The sequence below is a fragment of the Thunnus thynnus genome, chromosome 19 (assembly GCF_963924715.1).
Source record: "Thunnus thynnus chromosome 19, fThuThy2.1, whole genome shotgun sequence".
Classification (NCBI taxonomy): Eukaryota; Metazoa; Chordata; class Actinopteri; order Scombriformes; family Scombridae; genus Thunnus; species Thunnus thynnus.
In genome coordinates, this window is record NC_089535.1 from 28,658,023 (window position 1) to 28,678,414 (window position 20,392).

The 20,392-nt window shown below is 38.5% G+C and overlaps 1 protein-coding gene across 1 annotated transcript in view; it reads right to left on the reverse strand.

Moving 5' to 3' along the window:
* The window catches only part of LOC137170664 (ras-specific guanine nucleotide-releasing factor RalGPS1-like), a 126,365-nt gene that overhangs the window by 84,939 nt on the left and 21,034 nt on the right, over positions 1 to 20,392 (reverse strand). The window contains exons 3-8 of the mRNA XM_067574184.1: positions 17,875 to 17,979; positions 15,734 to 15,784; positions 8,808 to 8,891; positions 7,740 to 7,829; positions 4,928 to 5,020; positions 1,403 to 1,529 (exon numbers count right to left, since the gene is read on the reverse strand). Of these exons, the coding sequence (XP_067430285.1) occupies positions 1,403 to 1,529; positions 4,928 to 5,020; positions 7,740 to 7,829; positions 8,808 to 8,891; positions 15,734 to 15,784; positions 17,875 to 17,979 (550 nt within the window). The remainder of the gene's footprint in view (positions 1 to 1,402; positions 1,530 to 4,927; positions 5,021 to 7,739; positions 7,830 to 8,807; positions 8,892 to 15,733; positions 15,785 to 17,874; positions 17,980 to 20,392) is intronic.

Genomic DNA, 20,392 nt, shown 5'->3' on the forward strand with positions numbered 1-20,392 from the left:
CAAACAAACTTTTCAGTGCTTTCAACAGTACTACAGCAAGGCCAATACTGAGTCTAGGTACAGCTCCTATAATAAACCAACTGCCTACTTTCATTAGCAACCAATGAAATCTGAAGTACATAACAAGATTCAGTGTTTCCCTAGGTTGACTGCTTTGGCCTGGCCGGGGTACTATAGGACTCTGAATGAGACCTCTGTAATCATTGAGGATGTCTGACCAACGTCCCAAGTTCCAACCTTAATTTAAAAGGTGAATGTGCTGTTACTGTTCTGGCAACTGAACCACTGAACGTTCTCTACAAGCCTGTTAGATGAATTGAATATGTCAATGATCACACTCAGTGCCTGAAAACACACTTTCATAGAATTTCCTTGCAATTAAATTAGACAGCACTAAAGTCAACAATTTTACAACGATGTTGTGTCTAGGGACAAGGTCGCCTGGGCGCTGCCTGAATAACAGAATGATTCAACTCTTTTCCTTCAGACTTGATGTGGCATTTCACTGTGTCAACACCAGCAGTTTAATATGTGACTATTGTCTCCTTGATCGATCAAGTTTGTGTTTGTCAATAAATCTCTTTGCTTAAGACATCCATATCTCCTATTTCTGCATTTATGATTTAACCAGTTCTCAATATTTTCACTGACACTGATTTGAACACTTTTTAATCTCATTGCAAACAACAGGGGACTGACAGTAGGTCAGATAAGAAATTATGTGTTATACTGAAAATATTTTATTGGTTGGAAATCATGCTTTCCATCATGCTGTTATGGACTTTATTTTACAGCTCATGGCTGTATATGACCTCAATTTTAATTTCCATAGCTCTGGTTGGAAAAACAGTAAACCTAGTTTTTGAGTGCTTAGCATATTTTATAGCAAATTGGTTAATTATTAGCAAATTGTCATTATATAATATATAACAAGTAATTTAATTTGTTCTATGGTCAGTTCAATGTGGTATTACAAATGTTAAGTATTTCTCTCTTTGCCACTTTGAGAGCATTTGCGCAACTGGTAAAGGTGTTCAACATCAGCTGGACTTGTATCATTGACCAGGCAGCTGAATACCAAAGTTCAACAGTCCTTTATACTAAAACCTCAAGAGGGATGTCTCCAGAATGGTGGCTTGTAGAAAGACAACAGGAATGTTGTGTAGAAAATTGCAGATCCTTACAAATGTACTCTACCTGTACTCTGATATGGTATTCCATATTTTATACCAGCTGAGGTGAAAAAAATCAAAACCAAATGTACTATATGTATAATTGCAAGGTGTACAACTGCCAATTGGATTTCAGAGTAATGGTGTAGGATGTCACAGGGTCTGGAACCCAAGCATTAGGACAGAAAGCATTGATTTAAAGCAGGCCAAAATAACAATGGAGGACTTACCAAGATAAGGAATACAGGGCACCATCTTCAGGGAGCGGATGTATTCTCTCATGCGGGTGTAGTTCTCTTCCTTGGATGTCAGATAGTTTAGCTTCTCAAATGTGGCCTTGTCTTTCCTACTGATCAACTACAAGAACAGAGAAAAATATATTGTTAGATTTCTCCTCCTCATTCCTAACTGCAATGTTAAAACTCACATACTGTTGGAGCTAGAAGCTTATTAATAATGGAATATACACAACAATTGTTTCCAACATATCTCAATGGTTATTATTGCAGTAGGCAGCTGTTCATTTAAAGTGAGCTAGAGGAGGTTTGCAGTGTGTCATCCTAAGTGATTCAGACATATTTGGCAAAGTCTGATTTTCTTTCTTGCCAATATGTGACCCAATTCTGTTGTTCAGGCACAAAGTAAGTGATTTCAGTGGGATTGGTTTCCATAAATTGTACAAAACAAAACAAAAAATAATGAAAAGTCTATGGAGTATGAATCAGACGTGTGCCAGAAACAAAAAAAAATAAATAAATTACAGACTTCCACATTTTGATGAGATGCCAGCTTTCAGTGTGTGAAACAAAGGTCAAAGTAAAAAAAGAAGAAAAACATGTTGTTGTCTATACACATGTAGAGTATGCATAATGTACTGTTGAGCAGACACACAAAGTATGTTAGTGTGTCATGCTACCAGCCAAAAACACATGGATGTGGTCAAACGTGCATGAAAACCTCCTAGACCACCTAAGTTTTCACCCAAAAAAGACTCTTAGGAGAGCACTCTAAAAACTTGTATCTGGTTAAGTAAAACAACTGTGTTTCAATGGCTGGTTTCATTTTGGATCCATTTCTAAGTAAGCAAAATACCCAAATCCAAGCTCCAAGGCTAACAGTTCTCTCATCCAATCTTTTATCTCTCCATGCTCTGTTTTTATTAGAGCACCAAAGAAAACATTTATGTAGCAGCTTCTCATTTTTAGTTGCTACTGCTCGTCTCTTTTGCTGGTTAAGGGGCAGATTATATCAGCTGTAGCTAATTAGTGTTAAAGACATAAATAACTATCCCAAAGGCCAAAATGAAAGCTTAGTCTGTAGACTGGTTAAGGTGCACAAGCTGATTCCTGTATTGAGCCAAAGATTTGTTAGAGAAAGCACCACTATTTTTTGTGTTTTCGTAGTTCAACCATACAAAGAGTGATGAATTTTAAGTGAAGCAATCTAGGTGATTGCGATTTGCAACACATCAGTATCAGTAGTTGGAATTCGCTGGTTGATTTATTGATTCACTGAGAATTATTCAGCAACTATTTTGTCCCCAGTTAATAGTTTATGTCATTATTAAAAGCAAATATGTCAAACATTCCCTGGTTACGGCATCTAAAAAATGAGGATCTGCAGCTTTTCTTTGTCTTAAAAATAGTAAACTGAATATATTTGGGTTTTGAACTGTTGGTAAGACAAAACAAGCTATGTGAAGACATCACCTTGGGCACTGAGAAATGCTGATGGGCATTTTCACTTTCTCACATTTTTATTTTATCAGTATTTCCCTCAAGTAAACAGTGAAAAATAAAGTGTAAAGGTCAGCCATTATTACAATGTGTCAGACGCATAATCAACAGTTCATGTCTTCTCCTGCTTAGCTCATTTTCAGGTCGGAACTGCAGGTGGTCAACATTATTCAGTCTTCTGCTAGCACAGATCAATGTTCTTTATAACTTCAGTTATGTAAAAAAGATTAAAAGCCAAACTTATGTAGATTTGATAATGGATCTGATATTGGATTCAGATTTGTAATTATGCTATCAAACCCCATCCTCAGCTACAACAGACAGTAGAAACGCTACAAGATGCTAGGCTGCTTCCCCACTCAGAAAACCACATTTTCAAGTAGTCTCCACGTAGTTGATTTAACTTGGCAACCCTGAATATACAACCCCTTTCTGCTCACTAAAAATGTAATATAATATCAATGTTTTTAAAAGCCTTGTTGATATAGTAACCTTCTCTGTGTACTGGTCTATAAAATCATCAACTGAAGCAAGCCTTCCTGCTTAACATACAGAGTATTTCTCCATGTGTTTTGGCGCTGATGCACCCACTTTTCATGGTCTCATATTCAGTGCAGTAAAATCAGAAATCATGTTCAAATATTAAAACCAGGACCAAAGAGTTTGCACTTTAATAGCCTGGAAAGAGAAGACATGGCTTACAAGAACTCACAGCTCACAAACAGCTGTTGGTAATGTGGAACTAATCATTCAAACACCCCGTTTGGAAAAAAGGCACAAGCCAGCCACACTTTATTACTCATAAACATACACAATGGCATCTGTTTGTGGTAGTGAAAAATCATTTGGACTGAAAAGCCAGGCACTGCATTGTTTATTATCTTATTTTCTTTGAGGGATGGTCATCCAATTTGATCCATCTAAAACCAATTCTCTGATCTGTCCAGCAGAATATTATGATAACCTGAACACCGAGGTCTAGAAGAGCAAAGACAGACAGCTTTAAAATCTATGATAATTCTAATATTATATACACGATATCTCCTGTCTGGAATGTTTCAAATAGAAGAAATAATTAAAAAAAACAAATCTTGCACTGAAAAATCAGGTAGGGTATGAGTTGGTGGTTAAAGTTCTGTTACCTGACCTGAACACAGCAGATCATGACAAACTTCCAGGTTTCAGGTTAGCTTCCAGCTGTTTTTGGACGTATAGCTGCAGACTCAATTTGGATTCAAGACCACAATTTCAATATTGTGGTCTTGCCCTATCTGGTTGTAACACTCTGTGTTTGTATGTGTCATGTGCTGCAAGCAGGCAAGAGCAGTAATGTCCCCAGCACTGACCAAAATCCAATTTTGTCCCTACTTTCATTGACACATCACTATTGGACAATCGCTTTACAGTAACTCATCACAATACACTGACACAGGTGGAGAAACAATCAACTGCTGGGCATCAGATAGTTATGCACAATTAAACAAATATATCTTTTACAAAAAAAACAAGGAATGAATAAATATATAGATCACTACATAAGTGAGGCATTGTTATTGAGGCAGTAATGACTATTTCATGCATAACCCTCAACAATACGTAAAGCTGGCCAGTACTTACCGGTGAACTGTACTGGCACAGTCTGTACTCTGTGGCAAATCCTGCTAGCCCAGCCCACACTGTGTGATGCAAGTCGGCTCATCTGTTTATGCTCTTGCCTGCCTGCTTCTGTTTTTCAGCTGCTATAGTAGTTCATGGTATGGATATATAATGATGACGTTACACAGACACTTAACCTGAGGAACCACTGGACATACTGTAAGCATATCTAACCCCAAAACCTGATGAAGCCTCTTTCAAGTAAATGTATTAATTTACTTTCAACTTCTACTAATACATTTATGTTGTGAATATCAGCAATATCTCTTTATGTCTCTATAGAATTTTTAAATGTGATATGATTTGCTGATACCAGCACTTATGTTTTTCCACTTCAAGACCTGCATAAAGCTAATGTCTTACCGCCCAGGTTTTGCTGAGTCTGAAGATGGGAGCGCTCTGCAGAGCAGACACCACGGACACCAGAGAATGAAGGTTGTTCAACTCCAACAGTTTCTGGGAACAGAGACAGATGTTTAATGAACAGGATGCATGTGTCACCCTAGGTTTAACATGCAACTTCACACGTCTGTTAGCACTGTAGATGATGTACTTGTAATAACCCATGACTTCAATGAAAGAAACCATAAATATCTTCAAAAACAAGAGTGCCCAGATGGCTTAGGTGTGAACACGCTGACCATGAACCAAAACAAATCTGACCAGCAACCTTTGTTGCAACTCTTTCCCTTATTCTGTAACCAATGAGCTATGTAAGAGAAAACATACACTAGGCACTTCACTTTAAAGCATAAAGCTGTGTTTTCTTATAGTCAACAAATCTAACAAGTATTGTACATGTCCAAAACCTGATGATATCTTCTTTCTCTGTGCAATAGAGCACCATTGTTGTCTAAAAACTATTAAAAACAAAAACATTAATGAGCCACACTGTTGCACTGGGTGACATGTTCCTTCATTACCATGAACACACACACTGTAGTTTATTTTGGCTCAATCCAACACACACAGTACTGCTGCCAGAAATACTCACAAGAGAACCTAATATGGATTCATCTGCTGCTGAAAACAGTCCCCAATAAATGCACTATTTCCTCCTCTTTGAGTTATATTGTTAAAGGGCTAGCATTGGGTAACACAAGAAAAATGATCTTTGGGATGGATCAGGGTGATGGTGGGCTCTCCTGTGCTCTAAAATTATTCAGTTCTATCTCCTCTGTCTTTTTAAGTAATTTGAAATTTTTAAATTCGCACCTCAAGAGCGAGCGGTGTTAAGACAGAACCCGTTGCTATGTCACACCAGAAAGTCAAATCAAATTTGCAGGAAGCTTTAGCATGAACCCACCGCCGCCCAGCACTATGCTGAGTGCGTACAATACTTCTGTAGTTGGAGTTTGCATTTCAGCCAGATGACAAGCAAAGCAGGACACTCGAAGTGTTGCTGGTTGTTCAGCAGCTAAAAGGTCTTTATAAAGCCTTCCTGAGGATGGAAATTTATGTCAGGAATGGCAGGAATGGCTGAAATTTATGTGTTTTTTATTTTAGTAGTGACCAGCTGTTTTAGAAAATTACTGAGCCTTTTCTAAAATTGAAACTGCACATTGCACACAATTTTACCTTAACCTTTAATGCTCACAGCTGGGTTTCCACCCATGGCTATGTGAGTCCCACAGTGAGTTGCCACTATAAATCTACACTTCCCCATGGAATGACAAAGGCCTTACATGGAACACATACCCCCATAATGTCAGTGGGGCACTACAGATGAGGGGTTTACAGAGTGTAAACACTATACAGGGATCAGTGAATGAATATTATTGGTTCTATTGCAACCACTGTTCGAGTACAGATGGCAGTTTTAAAGATTATTATTTGCATTGGTTCTAATAGCCAGTTCCATTTTTGATCCAGTTTCTGGCAAAACACCTAGATTCATTCAGCTTCAATGCGAACAAATTCCAAATCTCATACTTTTTATCTGTCCTCACTCTTCATTGCCAAAGAGCAACAGAAGACATATAATGTACATAGCAGGCTTCTTATTTTAACATTAATTACTAAAACCTATTGTGTTTCTGCCAGCAGAAGATGATTTGTCATCTTTGAGTTGTAGTGATTTTAGCTTTTTTTTACTTGCAAATTCAATTTAATTGAATTCACTTTAATGACCACGCAGCCAAGCTGGTGGAATCAAACACTTGATTCAAGTATAAACTATACATGATTTCTATGATGAATACTTTTAAAAATGATCTCTTACTTCTTTGCTTATGTCAGGACCTCCTGCGTTTCTCAGATTTCAATTACTTTTTACACTCCTTTGCGGTGGTTGAGGCCCCGATCCATAATTTCAGAGTGATTCTCTATGGTGACACATTCTGGGTTTGTGTATTGTTACAGTCAGGTACATAAAGGGTGCATCAGTCAATATCTTTGCAATTTGCCAAGAACATTATGTCATGGTTCCACGTTTCCTTTCCATCCCACACTCTGACCTCGGGGAGAAACTCATGCTGCTACTATTCCCTGATCGGACCACAAGAGGAGAAACACCATTTTGTTTCTGCCATCAGTGCGTCTGCTTTCTCCATTACTCCTCATATACTGTAATAAAGTAGCTGGGGTGCTCCTGTATGCTGCGGGCTCACAGAATATAATGGATTCTGTGTTGAGATTGCTTTCCAAGCAACTAGCAGAGACCCATGAAACAAAAATCTACACTGAAACACTAAACTATTTCCTGCTTGCTTCCACTTCTCAACACATATCCATGTCTGATGATGGATGTTCTTATGACCCTGTAAAGCTTACAACACGTCACATTGAGATATCTCTACTGTAACAACAATGGAGATAAACAGCATGTTTTTGTCTTTTGAAAACATATTTCAGTTTTTAGAATAGTTGATCCAGTAAGAACTGTTAACAGAGAGAGACGAAAGTTTCTATCACCAACTGCGATATTCAAAAACTTATTATTTATTACTTATTACTTATTATATTATGAATAATGTTTTAACTGAACAAAATCACAACTACTTGCATCTCGGGCTGCAAAATAAATCATTAGTTAGGATAACACATACACACCCCTCAATTTAACAACACACTGAATCAGTGTTAAAGAACTAGTGCTCATAATGTATGGCATTGTTAGTGCACCATTAGGCAATATTTTTCATAAAACTACTTTCATTCAGTCATTTGAACTCACCTTTGCTATTTTGACAAAATGGCTCAGTATTTCTGCTCGGATTTTCAGCGTCTGGGCAGTTAAGATTTCTCTCACCAGCCAAAAGCTTACCTGAAACATAACAATATCCAAACACATATTTAAAAAAAATCTGCAATAAACTTTTATAAATTACATTTTATGTTCATATTTTTCATCTTTCTCATATATCATAAATTGAAATTAATATTACCTGCCATCTGACTTTGATTTTGTACAGTTATTATTAATGCAACAGTAATTGCTACATTAAACCTGCATCATTAATTTTTTTGGCCATTTGAGGGCAGTGCAACAAGCTGTCAACGCAACACTTACATATTATCATTTCATAATGGTATATGGTAAATGTGCTAGCAAACAGTTGCATACTTTCACATCATTCATGCAATCATGTTTAGGTCCACCTGATGAATATAAGTCTACTTATCTGTCTCTTTAACTGCTGAGACCAAAACAATACAGTAAAACCAAAACAATGAGCTGAAAGACACTAACAAGCACTGGGGGTTTGTGGGTTTGTCTCTACAAGTGAACCCTTTGACATTTCACACTAATCTGAAAATATTAGATTAGTGCAGCTTTAAAGATGAATAAAACTATATTAGGGAAGGAAAAAGTTTTTCATTTGTCCTGTCCTAGGATTTTGCACTAAAAAGTGAAATTGAGATTGAGCCCTACAACAATAGTATCCACTACTGAATCTTGTGATCAATCCACTGATGATATTAAGGATGATAAATGTCCTGTATCTTTGACTCATGTCTATGATAACAAAGTGAAGATAGATTGTCTCACTGGAGCATCTTTTAGACCACAGACACATACTTGTTGAACAAACTGGAAGGGTTTCCCATCAATAATAGGCTACAGTAATATTGGTTCATGGGTTGGTATGAAACTGTACAGTATTTCACTTGCCTTTATGATGAGCAGTCAAGTCGCACATCAAGCATAACTTATATGACTCTTATTTGTTAAATGTAATTTCTGAGAAGTAGAAGAAATCAGATGAGGAAATATTTGTTTTAGAGATCATGTAAGACACACCTGGTTGAACCTGCGTGTGAATGCAACCACATTGGGAGCCAAACTGTGTTTCTCTTTCCCATTCCATCCACAGCTGGCCAGCTCCTGCCAATCAGAAAATAAGACAGATGAGTTTTATCAGACATCTGGACAATGACAATACCAAATACCAAATTTCTAGACCAGAGCTGGTGACATTTGATCACTTGTTGATTAAGTTAGACAATGTTCATGAAAAATCATTATATATTGTCAGTGTTTCCCCTCAGAACTGTTGCCTTTGTCAAGGTGGGAAGGAATATAAATGCAAATCCCCCTGTGAGAAGCCATGTGGAACCAGCCTCTCATTGCCAGACTTACTGTATCAACACACTGCCTTTGCTGAAGAAAGGTTGGCCTGTTCTCACTGTCATTCTAAGACAGTTGGAAACAAGACTAAGACTGCTCTACAGCCACTGTATCTTAAATTTGGAGCAATATTAGCTTATACAAACCAGCCTCTATATTTTATGTTTCACAGCTTTCACACAAAATCTCTGATAGAACATGGCAGTAATGACCTGAGCAGCTACTTTAAGTGACTTTAGTTAACTACAATAAAAGCAATAAAATTTAAAAGATAGCATATTTATTATTTTAAAACATAGTTGCAGTAATAGTGCAGGAAAGGAAAGAAGACAAATGACGCTTGCAGCTCTGTGAAGCTGTACTTAAGTAGTGTACTCCCAGTGGTGCTTTGAGCTAAATACTAATGTCAGCAGGCTAACATGCTTACAATGACAATGCTGTTTAGCAGATGAAGTCACAAGTTTACCAAAGTCAGCCAGACTCATCCTCTGGGGAACATGAATGTCTGTACAAATTTCATGGAAATCCATCAAACAGTTGTTGAGATATTTAAAGAATGGGTTCACAATTTTTCAAGTGTGTCGTAAAACCACAGTCAGGTGTCCATATGAGCAGTGAAAGAGGTTTTCCTCGCCGTAATCATTCCTACTGTTCATACTGGCTATTAAAAGAGCCCCTTCAAATGTGCTTTCAATGTAAGATAGATAGATAGACAGAAATAGATGGAGAGATGTACTTTTATTGATCCCAAACTGGGAAATTCTTGTGTTACAGCAGCAGGTTGTCCAGGTGTCGCATGGGAACAGTAAATACACAGCAAAAAAAAAAAAAAAAAAGTACATATAAACACTAGAGAGAGATAGAAAAATATATCTATTGAAAAATAAACACATCAAATAACAAAATAAAATAGCTCAATACAATATTAAAAAAAAACATAGCACACACTACAAATATTATAAAATATATAAACATAGAATAACATACTATATACATTAGACAAGTGTGCAGAATTGTTGAAGTTTTAAAAATGCAATAGAGGTAGAGTAGGAGTATAAAGATGTGCAAATTCACCATGAGCAAAGTTACTGAAGGAGCACAACAGAGTGGGGTTTGGCTGAGACAGAAACTATAAAGAGTTCCCTGTTAGACAGAGGTGAGTTATTGCTTTGGGCAGGAAAGAATTCCTGTATCAGTCCTTGTGACAGCGAAGCTGAACCAGTCTGTTTGGGAAAGTGCTCCGCCGTCTGTCCAGTAGGTGGTGGAGAGGATGGTCAAGATTATCCATAATGGGTAGCAGTGTGTTCAGTGTCCTCTCCACTACAACCTCAAAGGTGTCTGGTTTGCAGCCAATTACGGAGCTGGCCTTCCTAATCAGTTTATTAAGTCTGTTGGTGTCACCGGCTCCAACGCTGCCCCCCTAGCAGACTACAGCAAAGTACAGTGCACTGTCCACAACAGACTGGTGGAAGATTTCTAATATCTTGCTGCACACATTGAGGGGTCTCAGCTTCCTCAGGAAAAAGAGTCTGCTCATGCCCTCCTTATATACGGCATCAATGTTGGTCTTCTAGTTCAGTCTGTTGTCGATGTGGACACCCAGGTACTTGTACTCCTCCATCATGCCAACATCCTCTCTCAGAATACAAAGGGGTTGTGTAGCCGTCCTCTTCGTTCTTAAGTCGATCATCATCTCCTTAGTCTTGGCCACTTTCAGAAGAAGATGACTTCTTCCAGACCACTCCACAAAATCATCTACCAGTGCTGTGTTCTCCTCCTCCCACCCATCACTTATACACCCAACCACTGCAGAGTCGTCAGAGAACTTCTGCAAGTGCTACAACCTGGAGTTGTATTGAAAGTCTGAGGTGTACAAGGAGAAAAGGAAGGGAGACAGCACAGTCACCTGTGGAGCCCCTGTACTACTCTCCACCATTTCAGACAGAGCACTGTCCAGTTGGACAAACTGCGGTCTGCCTGTCAGGTAGTCAGTAATCCAGGAGATGGTGGACGTGTCTAGCCTCATTGCTTGCAGCTTCTTCTTCAGTAGCAGTGGCTGGATGGTTTTCAATGCACTGAAGATATCAAAGAATGTGATTCTCACAGTGTAACTGGTTCCATCCAGGTAAGAGTGAGCTTGCTGCAGAAGGTAGATGATGGCTTGATCCATTCCCAGATGAAGTTGGTAGGCAAACTCCAGAGGGTCCAGTGACGATTTCACATACGGTCTAAGGTGGGCCAAGACCAGCCTTTCCAGCACCTTCAACAGAGATGAGGGGGGCAACTGGTCAATAGTCATTGAGGCCAGATCGAGTCTTCTTCTTGGCAACAGGAACCAGGCAGGACGCCTTCCACAACACCAGTATCGTCTCCTGGTTCAGACTCAGGTTAAAGAGGTGTCATACTGTCAGGGCCTGCAGCCTTGCATTGGTGGAGTCTCTCCACCTGTCTCCCAACCTGGCCAGTAGCCACAGTCAGGCAGGGAAGGGGGCTCGTTGTCTCAGTGGAGGAAAGGCACATCAAAGGTGGTTTGGTATGGGACCAAGGAGCTCACCAGGGGGGATCTGAATGTCCAGACCTGAAGGCTTACTTATTATTCAGAACTACTTTCAGGTCACTGGTGATCCAGAGTTTGTTATTAGGGAAGCAGCGTACAGTCTGAGCTGGCAAGGTGGTGTTTTCACAGAATTTTATGTATTCTGTAATGCAGTCTGTCACACTGTTGATGTCTTTCCCATGTGGCTCACAAAGCACAACCCAGTCTGTAGACTCAAAGCAGTCCTGCAGTGCCTCATTAACCTCCTGACTCCACCTCCTCACAGTCCTTGTGAGGAGGTGGACCCAACAGGCTGCCATTGGACAAGAGGGACATACTTTGGTGTCAGCAGGTCCACGTTGTGATCAGATCTGCCAGAGGGGGTAAGGGCAGTGGCACTGTATGCATCCTTAGCATTTGCATACAGGAGGTCTAGTGTTTAATTGTCTCTAGTGGGGCAGTTAACATACTGATAAACTATAGGTAATGTTTTGCCCAGTGTGATATGAGTCCCCAGTAATGGCTACAAAAGCATTGGGATGCTGAGTTTGAAGTCTTGCAACAGTGGAGTGAATGGTGTTGCATGCTACCTCTACATCAGCTGATGGAAGAATGCAGACAGCAATAACAATGGTGGACGAGAACTCCCTCAGCAAATAATATGGATGCATTCCCACAGCTAGCGGTCAATCCAGGCCACAGAAATGTTCCGTCACATTAACATGTCCACCTTTTACTCACATACAGTGCAATCCCTCCTCCCTTCTTCTTACCGCTCCATATAACGTCCCTGTCCGCCCAAACAGTCCTGAAGCCAGGCACAGCTGCACTATGGTCCGGGAAGTGCAAATGCAGCCATGTCTCACAAAATGCTGCACTCACAGTATTCCTTCTGGGTCTTGATCAGCGCACCAAGCTCGTCCATCTTACTGCCTAAGAACCTCACGTTCCCTATAAGAATCACTGGAACGGAAGGTTTTTATTTCCTCTTCTTCGCTCTCCACTTAGTTCCAGCTCTGCAACCTCAGCATCACCTCTGCAGCTCCTCCAGGATTTCAGGCCTTGCTCCAGACAGTAGCACTGTTTACTCAATCAGCTGACCACGTGAGTAAACAATGGCCTAACTCTTCTTTGCATGGCTCCCCGTTACAAGAATGTAGAAAGTAACAATGGAACCACGTGAAAAATCGCAAAACAAAAAGTAGCCATTGCCAGTCAGTCACTGAAATGAAATAGTTGAAAAAACAAAACACCAAACAAGAGCTGCTGGCTACCACCCAGCACAGCGCCACAGTGTGTCCACACAGTCATTAGTGCAAAAATGTACTTAAAAGTTTATCTGAAGCTTATATGATGCTTCAGCAGTCTGAGTTAGTCATATCAAGTGGATATCTGCCACATTTACAGTCTTTTTAGTATCAAATTCCCTCTTTGAGTTTCCTCAGACAGTGTTTCCTTCTTGAGCTGTGGTGGAAGTATAGTAACAAAAAGAGGGACTTTGGCACTAAAAAGACTGTAACGTTGAAAGATATCTACTTGATTTGACTCATTTGTTGAATGAAACGCTGAAGCTTCATATTAGCTTCAGATAAACTTTTAAATATATCAGTATGAATATGTCAGTATGAACAGGAGGAATGATTACAGCAAGAAAAACCTGTTTCAATGTTCAGTTGGACTCCTGACTGTTGTTTTAAGACAGACTTCAAAAATTCTGAACGCTTCCTTCTGGAGTGAAGTGCTGGACTGACAGACAGGCAGTCAGACAGGGCCATCCCTAGAGCTATGTCGCTAGCATGGATAAAGAAACGGAAATCACATGAATGGGTGTGGACTTGGGACATGTGACAGTACAAACCCTTGGTGTGACACTGGTCCTCTTTCAGAGACATTATGGTTAAATGCCTGAATGAAAATAGCAAGGATTAACAGCCATGCATCCACCAGTGGAAATTCCCTTGCCTTTGTGCCAATTTAAATGACTTTTTCATTCTTTCTTTGTTTTTAACCAGTGTTTGACAAGCCTAAATAAAGGGATTAACAAAAGAACACCTCGCCATGACAGGAAATCCCCCAGAAATCCAAATTCCATTATAAACAAAATTATTTTCATTAGGACCAATCTTATATTGCTATGCTGGACACAGCTTATCACCAGGACATCTGATTTAACAGCAAAATTCTGATGATTGAGGGTTATTTAGAGATGGATCATCAAGGATCCGACTTTGTTATGTTTCTCAACTCATTTGCTCAGATTCTTTTTTAACTTGGCACTGTGGATGTTTTGCGTAGTTAATATTTGGTAGTTTAGGGAGGCACAGAAGTCGTTACATAGTCACATGTTTCATATACTATCAATTCCCAGTTTCCTCCTGCAGGGTTTCTGACAGTGAAGGCACCCCACCTCACCTGAAAAAAGAGCACCTCTGCATTTTTATGAGCAAATCATACTAAGCTTATTAAGCTTCAGGGAAAACAAGAGAGAGAGCAAAGGCCACATATTTAAATAGTGAGGAGGATATAATCATTTTAATTTGTCAATTCTATGTTTTATTATTCAGTTTTTTTCCAATTCAATTTAATTATATAATCATAAAAAAAGTAATCTCAGGGCACTTTTCACATAGAGCAGGTCTAGACTGCACTCTTTAATATACAGAGAACCAACATTCCTCCATGAACAGCACTTGGCGACAGCAGCAAGGGAAAACTCCCTTTTAACAGGAAGAAACCTCAAGCAGAACCCGGCTCTAGGTGGGCGGCCATCTGCCTTGACCAGTTGGGTTGAGAGAGAAAGGGGGGGGCACTTCAGTTTTCACAGGACTTCTAGTATTTCACAGTTCTATAATGTAATAATGATCACACTTTTTATAATGTATGTAGAAGTGGTTAATGTGTACATTGGAAAGAATAACAAAGAGGTAGTTGTGTGCACATTCCCTACTGTATTCAGGCCAATATGCAGAATAGAGAGTCCGCACATGTGATTATAGCTCCCAAAATCTTCAGTGAACTGAAAAAGGCAATGTTTTATCCCAACTCGGTGTTTTCCTACATTTGGAAGAATGAACATGAAACCATTTGACTGTCTCCATCCTGTCATAAATCTCTCTATGTTGTACAGGCAGTCTGAGTATTGGAACAGAGCTTTTATCAACTTATTATAAAGCATTTTCAAAATGTGGAAAGTATCTAGCTGCTGCTTCTGCTGTTAACTCTACTGCTACTGATTTGTAAGAATAAGAGCAAAATTATGTCATCCCATTCTTAGAATTTTGACACTTTTAAGACCAAGACTTTACTCTGAATAGCTTTAAACATACTGGTCCAGGTCTGTGTTTGTTGAGATTTTCCCTAACAAGTGAGTAAGGAAAGGTCATGGTGATGTGGCTGTAATTGTAGCCTTCTGGAAAATTTAAAGGAACATGTTGGATCAGTCAACTGAACCATTCAGTAGGTACTTATGAAAGCTTCAGCTTGTATTAATTTCTAATTATCAATCCTTAATGTCTCTACCATCTCTACCTGGTTTTTTCCCCTCTCTTCAGTCTGTGCAGAGCCTGATGTGGTGGGAAGGAAATGCTTCAGGGCAGAGCGGTGACTGGAATTTCATTGACTAACCAAGGGTATGTGGAGTTTCCAGTGGAGAGTTCAAGCACTAAGGCCAGTCTGAGTTCAGCTGAGTGGCAGCAGCTGTGAAGGCCATCATAGCAGCATTACCAGTATTAGAAACAGAAAGGTGACTGGAATCATTCTGTGGTGAGGGTTTGATCTCTGAGGGGTTCCCTAGAAAAGACTGTTGTACATCCAACCTTATACACATGAATCATGCACAGTTTGAGAAGGTCAGTAATAACAGATTATTCTTAATCATCAAATGAAGAGTCCCCTTGATGGTACTCTGTTGCCTGGTGAGAATATTCAACAGACACTATGACCAAAATTACTGACAAATCTTGGTTTTCCTCCAAGATGAATATGTGATGTTGGAAGAATTCATTGTTATAACTGGAAATAATACTCAGGAGACTAATCATTTAACAATATGTGTCTCTCTTACCTCTGGCTGGATTGCTTTAAATACTGGTGCATCCATCAGGGTGATTTGGCTCTGAAATAATAAATCCACATCACCTTTCAGTATGCAGGTGGTTAAACAGTGGTATATATACATGCAGTTTTCAGACATTATGAAAATATGATACATAGGTTTATAAGTTCTAACTGGAAATGATGAGTTGGTTATAACTGCCATTGATGATAATAAATGGGCTGCTGTATATCTGCAGCTTCAAGAGGGCTGCTTTTGCAGTTCAGCTGGTAACAACCTCAGTTCCTCTAATGTTCACTAAATCCTGGCTAAAGACAATTTTAACTTTTCTTTTCTTTTGCAAAAGTCAGGTCTCTATTTTCATTGCAGTGCAATGAGGTTGGTATATTCCTGACCTGAAATTTGCCCATCTGTGTGGTGTCTTTTTTTTTTGGTGTCTAGATCTATGCACATGTTGCACAGAGCTGGGAGGAAAGTAACAAACAGGTAGGAGGTTCATTAAAATGTAGCAGCACAAAGTGAGTTGTTGGTATTTTGCTGGAAAGTGGGTAGTTGCACATAGAATAGATGTCTCACAACCATGTCTGTTTTCTGGAGAAAAAAATACTCAGTTGTCAAATTGGTGAGTTAAATACTTGCAGTAAATGTGCAGCAATGATGAAATGAAATACTGCTTAACTTTACTCTTAAAATGTAAAGAAAACCATTTTAATTAAACACTCTCCATTCAGTAGATGTGTTTAAATCTGAAAAAAATATATATATATTTAAGGTGGTTGAAGCAGGAACATAGTGCTGTTACGCAACTGTCCACTGTGTTCCTTAAATCACCTGAAAACAACACCAGGCTGCTACAGAATAATCACACAGACACTTCTACACACATCACACTGGTCAGTTATAATGTATTCTGTCTGTTAAAGAGGGTGACATCAGATGACAGAAGTTCATTAATCCTGTTCATTAATCCTGTGTATCATAATCTCTTTTCCAGCTTTTATAAAGCAAAAGTATCATTTCATGTTTTATTGTTGAAATGCATCACAGTGCAAAGGCTGTTGTATCACATTTATTACTAAACTATGTGACCATCTATAACATGAGATTAAGGCTGCAATTAGCAGTTATTTTCAATATTGATTAATCTACCAGTTATTTTCTTCATGAATTGATTATCAGTAAATAGTGAAAAATGTCCATTCTAAGTTCTCAGAGCCTGCTACTCTTCAAAATGTCTTATTTAATATAACCAATAGTCCAAAGATAATTGGTTTATTATCATAAATGAGTATGAAAACCAGAAATATTATTTAGGTAGCTGGAACCTGTGAATTTTTGCCATTTTTGCTTAAAAAAAATTGCTAAAACAATTATTCAATAATCAAAATAGTTCCCAATTCATTTTCTGTTGATCAACTAATTAATTTATTGACTAATCGTTACAGCTCTACATGACATACAGTGGAAATGTAGCTGAATTAGTGTCCAATTGACGTTATCATATAAACAGCTTCAGCACATTTTTTATCATTTATTTATATCGTCACTGCACAAATCAAATCTTTAAAGACCCACATAGTGCCTCTGGCTGCAGGTTTGTGCTGCTGTGTGTTCATGTTGTGCCACTATATGATTGTCTCTTCATTCATTGAGCTATTGTCATCATGCTTCATGTTGTGATTGCAGTATTTATTAATCACCACATCCTCTGATCTATATTCACCTTCATCCAGCCCTTTAGAACTTTGCCTTATACTTTGCAAAAAACCCATACCAGGCTGAAACAGCTGCTTGCTGCTGCTGCTGGAAACTAGGCTGACTGACACATAAAAGCACAACTATTAGATAAAAGAGGCAAAAAGCTCAGAAAAGCAGTAGTGTTGAGAGAATTCTGTGTTTGTCACTGCATTAAACCCTTTCACATTAGTCATTTGATTCAATGTTAATATACCAAATAGCTATATAATTTACCAAGCAGCTGCTACTAGCTCTACGCTATCAGCATGTTTTTTAAATTGATTCTGAGTGACCAAACTCCTCCAGCTGATTCTCATTAACATGTAAAAGTTGTGTAATAGCGTGCCGTGTCTTTAGATGTGATTCCTGTTGAACGCAGTACAAACACTTCCTGACATTTGAATCATACTTACAGCAAATTCCTCGGGCGTCACCTTCAGCACATCGAATACGACGGCATCATAGCTCTTGGCGTAGTCCACACAAGGTCCATCCAGAGAATCTGAGCTGCTGCTGGCCTGACACACACACACACACGTTAACCCATCAGACTGACAGCCTTTCAACAGTGCAGTTTAACAGTCTGGACCCTGCTCTATGCGGCTTCTAACAGCTTCTGACACATTTGTCAAAGTGTTTATTGTGTTTTACAGAGCTCTTAATGGAGTTAGCACAAGTCAACTTTACTTCATTCATTCAGATTCATAAATTCTCATTATGCACTTTATGAAAACTGTACATTCACTGCTCACCAATGCCTCATCAAGAGTCCATTCACAAATGTCCTAAACATGCTCAGTGCCTTTCTTGATTAATTGCCACCTTCCTGCTCCTCAAAGAATCACACCCCTGTTTTACTACACCCTGTTCTAATGTGTCTCCCTCTCTTTACAGTATCATAGAGTCTGGTCCATGCCGCCTGTCTCAGTATTAAACACAAAAGTGAGCTATCAACAGAAAAAAATGACAGTGAAATGACAGGCTTTTAATCCCTCATCACAATCTCCAAATCCAGATAGAAATGGCAAATATTCCTGCTGACTGACACCTGACTGAACTCTATGAAAGAGAGAGTGATCCAGGAGAATGGTCAAGACACCATCATCATGAGAATAAAAACATTCATATCAAACATGATACAAATATGATTAAAGGTCTTAAAGCAAATGTACACATTTTCAGTCAATAAGTCTCAAACAATTACAATGAATAGCAGAAATATCAACCACTCATTTCATATATGTATTAGGGCGGGTGTCATAGGTTAACAAGACACTAGGGGGCATCATTATAAACATATATAGTGTATCCAATATAGAATTAATATTCACAGAAATAGAAATAGACTAAGAAGAATATAACATGCCATGTATGCATATAGAACCTAGAAGAAATGAGACCATCATCCTCTTATGATGATGGTGTCTTGACACTTGTGAATGTGATTAGATGATTGTGATGTCACTGGTCACATTAGGCACATTCCTGTAGGTATTTGCCTGAGGAAGACCTGTAGTCAAAAGGTTGCAGGTAAAGAAAAGGGAGCTCTGAGTCAGTGTGCAGGGATTCCTTGACTTGAGGCTGACATAGTGTTTTGATAGATGACTTTAACCATTTATCAGTTATCAACCAAAAATACCAAATATTCTTGCTGTAAAGCTGTAATAACCTGACACTCAAAAACACACATAAAAACACAGATATAGCACATTTAACAAGTGACATACAAACTGAGAGGACAGAGGATGGAGAAGATGGTGAGAGGCAGAAAATAGCCAAAGCATTTTACATGTGGGTATACCTAACAGCAGACACTTCAAAAATGAATAGAACTTATATAATGTGGTTCACCAGGTTATTATAGTGAATCAAGGATTCCACCAAGTAAAAACAGATGCCGTGTTCCTGGCATATTACCCATTTCAAATTATGATAATACGGCACAAATGCCTCTGATGTTTCTCCTGGCCTGTTTATTTAGCCTTGATTCAGTCTGCTTTGAAAGTTGACTTTTTATCCTTCCTGGACTAACAGGCCTCAGCTCTGGCATTTTAATCAACAAGACCAAATGGAAAAGACTTTTTTTTTTTTTTTTTTTTAAATGAAATACTACTTGGAAAAAGAGAACAATAGGCATGCAAAAAGACACATGCATAAATCATTTTTAGATCTTTTGGAAATAGACCAAAGCAAGTGGTCCACTGGTGGAAAAAACAGCTTTTCTGCCCAGTTAAGGACAGGGTTAGCTGAGCAACAGATCTGCTCCATCCATCTAACACTTTGTACCAGAGCAGGATTTCCTGCACAATCTTTCAAAGCAGTCTCTCAGCTATGTACCTTTCATTTCGTGGTACTGCACTGATTGAGACTATGTCATTGTACTAGTTACAGCCAATTGTACCCATAATTACACGGTAATCAACTGCTACTCTTTTTGATTGACAATTAAAACTACAGATGCCTATCTTATATAACTTGTAATGCATATAACAACAATTAACTGTGAATCTAGAGATAATTATACATACTTATCTAATGTAGTTCACATAAATGTAATTCTACTTTCCTCCTAACTTCTATGACACATGTTTTCATTTTGTAGAAACCAATCGTATTAAGCAGCAACATTGTAATGCATGTGAGAAGAACAAAAAGTATGAGAATCAACAAGTCTGTGACAACATAGCACTTCTTCTAAGAACCCAAAATGTTCAATATTTAATAAATAATGTTATTAAATAAATAATCATATGGATAGTACAGACAAAATATATGTTAAATGTTTTTACAGTATATATATATATATATACACACACACACACATATACATATATATACATATATACATACATACACTGTATAAATATACACTGTATATATATACTACATAGATACAGACATTTTCTAGTACCAATTTAAAACATGTCACAT